At 37.3% G+C, this 11376-nt stretch overlaps 1 protein-coding gene across 3 annotated transcripts; it reads left to right on the forward strand.

The window, feature by feature from the left end:
• Positions 1-5653: 5653 nt before the first annotated feature.
• Positions 5654-10465, forward strand: LOC114265210 (uncharacterized). 3 transcript variants are annotated; one of them, XM_082899131.1, is made up of 4 exons: positions 5654-6058; positions 7963-9814; positions 9951-10155; positions 10237-10465. In XM_082899131.1, exons 2-4 carry the CDS (start codon positions 7978-7980, stop codon positions 10433-10435), a joined length of 2241 nt encoding a protein of 746 aa, XP_082755257.1. In that variant the 5' UTR covers positions 5654-6058; positions 7963-7977; the 3' UTR covers positions 10436-10465. The 3 variants fall into 3 exon arrangements, with proteins under 3 accessions (XP_082755257.1, XP_082755255.1, XP_028061782.2); XM_082899129.1 differs by having other exon boundaries at positions 7969-9814; XM_028205981.2 differs by lacking the exon at positions 5654-6058 and having other exon boundaries at positions 7820-9814.
• Positions 10466-11376: the final 911 nt, after the last annotated feature.

Raw genomic sequence — 11376 nt, forward strand, 5'->3', positions numbered from 1 at the left:
ATAAGATGATTATTGTCCGTACTATGATATTGTCATTACTGTTCGTCATTGGCCTCTTTATCAGATGGATGTTAAGAATACTTTTTTTAATGGTCATCTCACTGAGGAGGTTTACATGCATCCTCCTTCTGGCCTTTACCATTCCTCTAGTTAGGTTTGTCGTCTTTGACGTGCTGTGTATGGTTTGAAGTAATCTCTTCGTGCTTGGTAAGATCGCTTTCAAACTACTGTCACTAAGCTTGGTTTTCATCTTTCTGCCCAAGACTCTGCGTTGTTTCTCCTCTACACCTATGCTAGTTTTGTTGCCTTATTATTGTATGTAGATGATATGATTATTACTAGCTCTGATTTTTCTACTATCTCTAGGTCAAACATCATCTCTTCTGCACCTTTGAAATGAAGGATTTGGGCCCATTGCGGTACTTTCTTGGTATTGAGGTGGCTTCTTCTCCGAATGGCTACTTTCCGTCTCAGGCCAAGTATGTTAATAAAGTTATTCACCGTGTTGGTTGTACTGACACTAAGATTGTTGATACCCACCCCCATTGTGCTTAATGTGAAACCTAACACTACTGATGGTTTTCCTTTGCCTGATTGTACTTTATATCCAGAGCTCGTGGATTGCTTAGTCTATCTAACGGTTACTCGCCCTGATCTTGCATATGTTATTCATGTGATTAGTTAGTTTGTTTATGCTCTTCGTTCTACATATTGGGCTGCTTTGATTCAGATTCTTCGCTATCTCCAGGGTACTATATTTTAGGGTTTACTATTGACCTCTATTTACTCTTTGGACTTGGTGGCCTATACTAATTCTAATTAGGTTGGTGATGTGACTGACTGCAAGTTGACATTTGGTTTCTGTATGTTTCTTGGCGATTCCTTGATTTTTTTGAAAAAGCAAGAAACAATCTGTTATTGCTCGCTCTACTGCCGAAGTTGAGTATTGTGCTATGGCTCATGCTATTGCTGAGATTGTTTAGCTTCGTTGTCTCTTGTCTAATTTGGGTGTCCTGCAATCTTCTCCAACATCTCTCTACTGTGACAACCGCAGTGCTATTTAGATTGCCCACAACACTATCTTCCATGAGCAGATGAAGCACATTGCAATTGATTGTCACTTTGACCGCCAGCATCTGTAGTTTGGCTCTATCTCGCTTCCTTTTGTCTCTTCGGCTACAACTTGTTGACTTCTTTACTATGACTCACACTGCTCGGTTTCAATTTCTTTTTGACAAACTCTCGGTATTTTTTGCTAACACACCTTGAGTTTAAGTGGGGTGTGAGAATATTCGGCTTTATGTATATATGGTAGTATATATATTTGTATACATTAGGGATTGAGTAGATATTCTTCTTTCCTTTTTCAGTCCTAGGTTATTTTGTTATATAAACTGAGGTACTCTTGTATTATAAACACAATTGAATACACCAAAATTATTTAGAAAACTTACAATTGACTAGGGGAGTGACTTGGCCATACACTATATAAGATTAAAAGACATCTTAAAAGAATTGTGAAAAATTAAGCAACAACAGTAGAAGCAAAATGCTTAATGAAGCAAGTAAAATTCATAATCTAATTCATACACCATTAGTTAAATGATCAATACAAGAACTTTTGACTTATTCTATTACAATATTACATAATATTGCCCCAGCTATGTCAACCAATTTTTGTTGACTTGTAACACTACCATGCACATCTGATGTTGCCAGAGTCGGAAAACTCGATCCCCCACTTCCTACAGCTGGATTTTTGGAAAGCTTCCAAAGTCAGGGTTCTAAAATAGAGGAAATAATTTACAACCTGGAGAGGAATATGGCTGGGATTTGGCTTATTTTCTGAAGAGGCAGATAAGGATCTCTGGAATTATTTGGAAGAATTCTCTGGATAGTCAATGTTTTAGGAGATTTTAAGTGTTAATTCAAGCCCCAAGGGTAAAAGAATGAGTTACGTTTGATTGGGAATCAATAGATAAGGGGTTTATGGGTCTAAAAAATGGATTTTCCTAGAGTTATGAAGAATAATTGGACAACAGTAATTTTCTGGAAGAGGAGGAGGAGGAGACCAAATGTGATAACCACTCCCCTACCACTAGGGTAGACCACCTCCTGGCAGACTGTTGTGGGATCAAATGTGAACCAATTCTTTCAAACCTAACTATGATAGTGTGGCCAAGGGCAACCAAGGTCGAGCAGGAGAAAGAGGACTTGTTAGGGATTGGAATAGAGATTCGGATATTTGGTTATTGCAGAGTATTGGAAATACCACTAGCAATGTGGCTAGACTTTGGCCCCTTTAGAGACGGCCTCCAACTTGCTCACTCCTTGAACATCTCTAGACTAAGAGTTGAAACTGATGCACAACTACTCATCCAGCTCCTTAATAGAAACTCAAGTGAAAATCACCCTATAAACTTTCTCATATCTGATTGCAGATTCATCCTGGCCCAGCTCGATACAATAATTGATTCGATTCAATCTATCGTGAGGCCAACAAATGCGTTGATAAGTTAGCAAATCAAGGATGTACTACAAACATCTTTACTGTTTTACTTCTAGGAGGTTCTATTTCCACATCCCATATTCTCTCGGTTCACACATTTTTTTGGTTGGGATATCAACTTCCAAACAAAACTACATGGTTTGGAAATCAACTTTTGAAAAACCTATCGTTTGGCTATATCTTTGGATCGGAAATTGATTTCCAAACCATAGATTTTCATTCAGAAGTTGATTTCCGAACCGCATAATTTTGTTCAAAAGTTTATATATGAACTAAAAATGGTGTGTCAATTGAGAGAAAATTGTGCGTGGAAATAAAAGCTCTCTTTACTTTCATGCTTGTTGTTCATTCAAGTTATGTATCAGATGATGTCTCGTTTACTGTTGACTATGTTTATTTTAGTGCATTATGCGACCCTTCTTAACTCAAAAAAAGGACGTATCTCCTTGTTCCCACATTGTGATTCAGTCTCTTGGTGGCCTTCACTAGCAAGTACACGTATTGCCTTGTTCCTCGTGTTTCAACTAGAATGTTTCTCAGTGGCCTTTGATCTGGAGTTGATTATGACAAGGTCAGATTGGCTGAGACTTCTTACTTTGCCATGAATAAAGCACAAGTCCACGGTACAGTTGCTTATTCATGGAGCCTTATAAGATTTTCAAACCATATGATTTTTCATGTAATTTGTAAGTTTAATTATCTTCTTGTTACAAACTTACATACGGGTTTGACAAGAAAATAAGGTATACTTCCCGCAAGGTAAGGACTGATGTCAGGAAGCGAGTCAAGGGACGTTTCGTGTAGGCTAGTGATCCACAAGATTATGACCTATCGAGCCAGAAAAAGCCACTTCGTGAGCTATTTTGGATTCTACTTGCCCTTTTTATGAAAGCTTGGGCTAAGGAGGCTGAAGTAGTCAGTTTTGCAATGTCGATTTAAAGTAGTTTGGTCAAAGTGCGTGAATGATGAAATTCTGGAGGTCTGAAAGCTCCATCTTTGTGCCAAGCTATTGTTTCAACTCCAATTTCAAGTGGTATTTCTTATGGTGGAAAAAAAATGCATTTCATAGCATAATGAATGGGTGAATAAAAGTATGAAGTCATAAAAAGCTTATGGTTTGAACTTGTTTGTCATATTCCTGCCACTTATTGTTAGGGAAAATATATGATTCCCCACAAGTAAATCAATCAATGGGAATAGAAACTAATGCGGAAAAATTAAATCAAAAGCAACACAAGAATTTTTACGTAGTTCCCTCAATGTAAGGTATGTCCATGGGATCGAAATTCGATTCCACTATCAACCAAATAAGTTTCCAAACGATTACAAACGAGACACGAATGGTCTCACAAAACCACCCTTAGGTGAATTCCAAATAATCACAAATAAACAAGAGGAAAGACCTCACCAAATAGATGAACCAAAATCTTCAAAACCAAAGTTGTAGAAGACCCAAAATAACGAACCAAATCAACCTCAAACTCCAAACCAGCTGCTTGAAAGCAGAGTAACAAACAAGGCACCAATTCTTGTTTGACCAAGTCAAATCCAGAGCCACAAACAACACCAATTGAAACCTAGAGTTATACACCAAGCACTGTTGCAGAAAAACTTTGTTGCTGCCGCTCTATCAATGCCTCGGATGAACATAATATATATATATATATATATTAAATCTTGAGTTTTGTAAAAAAACCCTAATTGTTATTAAACTGAATTAGGTCTCTAAAACTTAGATATAATATATTAAAATATATTATACCTAAACCAAACCAAACCAAACCAAATTAAAATTCTTTAACAAACCAATTGGGTCTCACACTCCAATAAGGAGGTATACTCAACAATTCTACCCCTACCTACTTAGGTGGAGATATCAATCATACCCGCCAAAGTTCGACACTTTAAATGTTTGTCCCTCGACAAAGTCTTAGTCAACATATTCAAAATATTACCATCTGTGTGAACCTTTTCGAGTTGCAACAATTTCGAATCTAACACATCACGAATCCAATGGTATCTCACATCAATGTGTTTTGATCTTGAATGAAAAGTATAATTTTTACTCAAGTGAATAGCACTTTGACTACCACAATAAAACATATACTTTTTTTGCTTCAAACCCAACTCTTGCATGAATTTCTTCAACCATAACTCTTCTTTGCAAGCTTCCGTAATGGCAATAAATTTAGCTTCAGTAGTTGAGAGAGAAACACATTTTTCTAATTTAGATTGCCATGCCACAGCTCTCCCTGTAAAAGTCATCAAATATCCCGAAGTAGATTTCCTAGAATCAACATCACCGGCCATGTCAGAATCCATGAACCCATCAAGCATCGGCTTACCATCCCCAAAATACAAACACACCTTCAAAGTCCCTCGAAGATACCTTAGAATCCATTTTTACCGCTGCCCAATGTTCTTTACTCGGATTAGAGAGAAAATGACTCACCACACCAACAGTATGAGCAATATCCGGCCTTGTACAAACCATGGCGTACATCAAAGAATCAATTACTGAAGCATAAGGAATTTTCAGCATCTCTTCCTTGTCTTTCCCACTTGTAGGACATTGATTCGAACTAAGTTTGAAGTGACCTGCAAGTGGACAACCAACCGGCTTTGCTTTATCCATGTTGAACCTCTCAAGAACTTTCTCAATGTAACTTTCTTGAGACAACCAAATCAGCCCCTCTTTGCGATCACGAACAATTTTCATACCAAGTATTTGCTTTGTTGGTCCCAAATCTTTCATAGCAAAAGATTTACTCAACTCTAACTTCAGCTTGTTAATCATGGTAGAATCTTGACCCACAATTAACATATCATCAACATAAAGCAAAAGAATAATAAATTTGCCATCCGAAAATTTTTTCACAAACACACAATGGTCCGAAGTGGTTTTAGAGAAACCATTATTCATCATGAAAGAGTCAAATTTTTTATACCATTGTCGCAGGGCTTGCTTGAGGCCATACAAACTTTTCTTCAATTTACAAATAAATTTCTCTTTCCCTTTCTCCACAAAACCTTCTGGTTGCTCCATGTAAATTTCTTCTTTAAGATCACCATGAAGAAATGCGGTCTTCACATCAAATTGCTCAACTTCAAGGTTCATACTTGCAGCCAAGGTTTTGAAACCCGGACCGGACCGGCCGGTTCAACCGGTTGAACCGGTGACCGGATGAGGTTCCGGTCCGGTTGGCCCTCCAAAACTGGTCACATGTAAAAACCGGTGTATTTCCATAGAACCGGTGAAACCGGTGGTTCAACCAGTGAACCGTTCGAACCGGTTCTGGGTTAATTGAACCGGGGCGGTTTGATTATATATATATAAAAAAAAAAAATTTAGATCTGCTTTTGTTTTTCGTTGCTTATCTTCTCAGCCATCTAGGGCTTCTTCACACCACAGGTCTCTTCCCTTCCTTCTGTTAGAGCATGCGATCTATCTCTCTGTTTTTTTTCCGCCATTAACGAATCAACTTGTCAACTTTACACACTGATTCACCACCACTGCTGCCAAGAATCTCAGCCACCAGCAGCCTCCAGGTATTATTTTGATGAATGTGTGAATCTCCTTCTTTGTTTTTCAAAGAAATTGGGTCTACTTACACACTGATTTTCCTTTTCCTCAATGAAATTTTTTTTTTTATTGGGTCTACTTATATATTCTTCAGAAATATATATATATATATATACAGATTTATTTTTGTTGATTATCAACGGTCCTGTTAGTGCATCAGAATGATGAATCTTTAGATCTGTTTTTGAAAAATATATACAGATTTTTTATTCTTCTATTTTCTATTTTTTCTTCACAATTTTTTTCCCCCTTTATAGATAGATCCAAAGTATGATTTTTACAGGATATGAAAATAAGTGCCAGTTAAAAATTATAGTCAGAATTAATAATATTAGATAGGAAGATAAATGATTGAAATATGTAAAGAGAAATTTATTGAATATATTGAGATGCTTCCATGAATTGATTTTATACTTGAATTATATATATATATATATATACGTATGTAAAATCATATTACATACAGAGCAATTTTATCAGTTCATACAAATTGGCCTGACAATAGGGGTTAACCCCAATGAGCATGTTTGTTTTGTTTTATTAGCATGTGCTCTTTCAAAAATAAAAAACTTAACCAGTCAATGATATATAGAAAACATATTTTAAATTGAAATTGTGCACTAATTTCCCAATATCAAATGACTACTTCTTCAATACTAGTTTTGTTTATGACAATACCTATTGTTCACCTTTCGATTTGAATGTCAAAAAGAAATAAAATAAAATGTATACTGTATTTGGCTTGTCCAAAATTAGTGGAGGAGGAAAATTTTACCTAGATCCCAATATGAAATAGAGGCTGGACAATCATCATTGGATGCTCACAGAAAATTACGAAGAAAAAAAAAATTCCTCTAATAAATTGGGTCTATTTGATCTCCTTCTTGATATACTAAATTAATTGTTGCTGTAGATAGAATGTGAGAGGGTGATTTATGATCTGGAGTTGGGCCGAGGTAGTGACCGAGCAGGTTGAGAGCCCAGCAGTGCATTGGGCCGAGATGATCGACTGTTCGCCATGGACGGCGATCAGAACTTGGGCCGGGCAGAACTTGGGCCGAGTGCGTCCCGCCCCAGACCGTAAAGAAGCAGCTCGGTAAGGCAGTGCTCGGTCGGACCAGGATGCTCGGTCCGAGGTTAGCCGAAACCAGACAAGCCGAGTGACCGGCGCCCGGAAAGGCGCGGTCGGCCGAGGTTACCGTTTGACCAGCATGTAAGCTGGCCACGGGGTGCTTCGGGCTAGGCGTTGCCGAGATGCCGCCGAGCCCGGTCCCCCCTTGGACTCTGCCAGGGAAGTGCTTGGGTATGAAGCACGGCACTGCGCAGCAACGCGTAGGGCATCTCGGCTGCCGAGCTCCAGCTGTGATGACAGGCAGTTGGGATTAGGTGATGATTGGCATGGTTTATGCTGACAGATGGGATAGCGGAGCCACGTGTCAGGAGCTGACTGGGAGTGGATGTGGGGCGCAGAGGGTATATACACATGTCTGCGCCCCCCATACTGGACAGACGAACATCTCTGTAAGGATTTCTTACACTCAAACACTCTCTCCCTTCTCTCTATCCATCCTAAGGTGTGTGCTAACTTGAGCGTCGGAGGGTTTTTCCGGCCACACACCGCCGGGTAGCTCACCGTTACTTGCTCGCAGGTGATCGGACATCGACGGAGCTCGGAAGAAAGGAATACGGGCTTGCCGGAATATTTTCTCCCCGTACAGAATGTAAAATTATTTGTCCTGCTACTGCTGTTGTTGCTATAGATAGAATAGAATGAAAAATTGTCACATGATATACTAAATTTTGTCACTGCTGCTGTTCTTATTCTACCTTTTTTTACTTTTTTTCATTTGTTCTTATTCTACCTTGTAAGTTGTAGTTGTGAGAAATGTCATCTGGTCAGAATTCAACAGCTAATTCAACCCAAGCCACAAGGGGAAAATCTGATATTGCATGGGCACATGTTATTGAGGGACGAGATGCCAATGGGAAGAAGACTTACTCATGTATGTATTGTGGGAAAACTATTAAAGGTGGAGGGATTAATAGAATGAAGCAACATCTTGCAAAGAAGTCAGGTGAGGTTGGGCCATGTAAAAAAGTTCCCCCAGATATTCAATATCAAATGCATGAGTCTTTGAAAGCATTTGATGAAAAGAAGAAACAAAGTGAAGAAAATTATGATCAATTAAATCCTTATGGTCCAGGTGGCTTTCAATTTGAGGGTGATGATGTTTATGTTAATGTTGATGATGAGGATGATGAGGTTGTGAGAACAATTCCTCAGAACAATAAGGGCATTTCAATCAATGAAGGAGCTGGAAGTGGGAATAAGAGTAAAGCACCAATGACACAGAAAGGGAAGGGGAAGAGACATGAACCAACAAAAATCGGTGATTATTTTGCACCAAGGACCACTCCGGGTTCTCAACCAACTATCAAAAGTACCCTCCAAACTAAAGAAGCCATACATAGAGCACATATGATTGTTGGCAAATTCTTTTATGATACTTGTATTCCAATCAATGTTGTGAACTCCATTTATTTTCAGCCCATGTTTGATGCCGCAATTGCCATTGGTCCAGGATATAAGGTCCCTACGTACCATCAACTTCGAGTTCCTTTATTGAGAGACTCAAAAAAAGAACTTCAATTGTATATTGACACTTTGAAGAGTTCGTGGGCTGCTTGTGGATGTACTATTATGGGTGATGGTTGGACTGATGGTAGACAAAGAAATCTAATAAATTTTCTTGTCTATAGCCCTATGGGAATTGCTTTTGTGAAATCAATTGATGCCTCTGATGTTGTCAAAGATGCTACTCTTCTTTCTAAATTGTTTCTAGAGGTTATTGAGTGGGTAGGAGCGTCGAATGTTATTCATATGGTGACAGATAATGGAGCAAATTATAAAGCTGTTGGAGGACTTGTAAATGCTACTTACAAATCTATAAATTGGTCTCCATGTGCAGCTCATTGCTTGAACTTAATCTTAAGTGAAATTTCCAAGATGAATCATGTGCATGAGCTTGCTATTAAGGCATCAAAGGTGACAAGGTACATATACAACCGTTCATGGTTGTTAGCTCGGTTGAGAAAGAAGAAGAGTTGGACTGAAATTGTGCGCCCAGGTGCAACGCGCTTTGCCACTACTTTCCTTGCATTGCATAGTATTTATGAGCATATGCATGATTTGCAAGCTTTGGTGACAAGTAAGGAGTTTGCAAGTTCAAGGTTTGCCAAAGAGAATAAAGGAAAGGATGCCATTGATATCATTTTAGATAAACAATTTTGGAAGAATTGCTTCATCATTGTTAAGATTGTTGAGCCACTTATGCGTCTCTTGCGTATTGTTGATGGAGATGAGAAACCGTCCATGGGATATGTTTATGAAGGCATGTATAGGGCAATCAAAGGTATTAAAGATATTTTCAAGAGAAACAAGAGGTTGTATAGGCCTTACACAACAATCATTAAAACTCGTTGGGATAATCAATTGCGAAAGAATATACATGCGGCTGCTTATTGGTTGAACCCAGCTTTTCAATATGATCAAGCTTCATTTTGCAAAAAGCCAGAGGTTATGAATAGTGTACTTGATGTGATTGAAACTAAAGCCACATCAAGTAAAACAAAGCTCATGAATGAACTTAGATTGTTTCGAGATCGACAAGACAGTTTTGGAAGAGAGCTTGCCATTATTACATCAAAGAAAACACAACCTGGTAATCTCTTTTTTTTTTAATAGTAATTATCATTATTATATGCTTGTGATTAGAATATTTTATCTCATTTATCTATTTCTTATTTCTTTTTATTTTTTATTTTTTATAATATCTTTCTTTCTTTCTTGATAATAAGATGAATGGTGGAAGATGTTTGGACACAGTGCTCCAAATTTGCAAAAGTTAGCCATTCGAATTCTTAGTCAAACTAGCAGCTCTTCTGGGTGTGAAAGGAATTGGAGCGTCTTTGAACGCATACATACAAAGAAGAGGAATAGACTAGAACATCATAGGCTTAATGATCTCGTGTATGTTCATTACAACTTGCGATTGAAGAATAGGTAAATTAATCTTTCTCATATAGTAACTAATGGATTCTTTATTTTATTCGTTTATTTAGTCTTACAATTGAATTAATATAGGAAGTATTACAAAACAAGGAATTATGATCCCATTGACATTGAAAGCATTGACAAAATCGAGTTTTGGATTATTGAAGAAGAAAGACTAGAACAAGAGGAGCCTCCATTGCTTGATTATGATGAGCTTGAAAAAATTCTTTATGAAGAAGATGAGCCTCCACGATATAAGAAGCAATGTCATGGTCTACGAGATGATTAGAAAATAATGTTTCATCATTAAGAAACATTTTTTTTATTATTATCTATCATTATCAAAATGACAGCTTAATGATTTTATTTTAACTATTGTAGATGATGTTGAGGATGATATGGAGGTAGAACTTCTTGGAGATGATATCGACTTGGGATCTTTTGGTGATGTGAACATTGATAATAGATCAAACAATCCAAGCTCTAGTGCAAATGGGAATGAGAATGATGATGATGATTGGCTAAATTATCGTCCCTAGGAGATTTAGGAAAAAATCAAAGATTGTTTGTGATGTTATGTTGTGTTGTCTGTAAACTTTGGACTTAGTTTTGTCTTTTTTGTAACTTATGTCTTATGGATTGCTTTAGTTGGATGCTTTCCTAATTTTTATTGCTATGATTGTTGTTTTTAATGGCTAATTTTTCATCTTTAATTTTATTTGTTGTTAGTATGTGAAGTGTTATGGCTTATATTCAAGAAATTTTTTTTTTAAGTATAGAAAAACATCACTAAAAATATTTAAGAATTTTTTTGAAAAAAATTGAAAATTTAATATTTAAATTATTAATTTATATTTTTTAAAAAATTATTTATGACATAATTATGACGTCACGGTTCGATCCGGTTCAACCCACCGGTTGAACCGGTGACCCGTCCACCCAATCATTTTTCCGGTTCGCTCACCGGTCCGGTTTTTAAAACCTTGCTTGCAGCCATGCCAAGTACAACCCGAATAGAAGACATCTTCACAACCGGTGAGAAAATCTCGTCAAAGTCAGAACCTTTCTTTTGCCCAAAGCCTTTCACAACAAGACGTGCTTTGTATCTCAGATTCTTTCTATCATTCTTCAATTTGAAGACCCACTTATTTTTCAAAATTTTTCTCCCTTTAGGCAACTTTACTAAATCACAGGTGTGATTTTCAAGTAAGGAATTCATCTCCTCTTCCA

The sequence above is a fragment of the Camellia sinensis genome, chromosome 12 (genome assembly GCF_055761805.1).
Source record: "Camellia sinensis isolate YWXY chromosome 12, ASM5576180v1, whole genome shotgun sequence".
Classification (NCBI taxonomy): domain Eukaryota; kingdom Viridiplantae; phylum Streptophyta; class Magnoliopsida; order Ericales; family Theaceae; genus Camellia; species Camellia sinensis.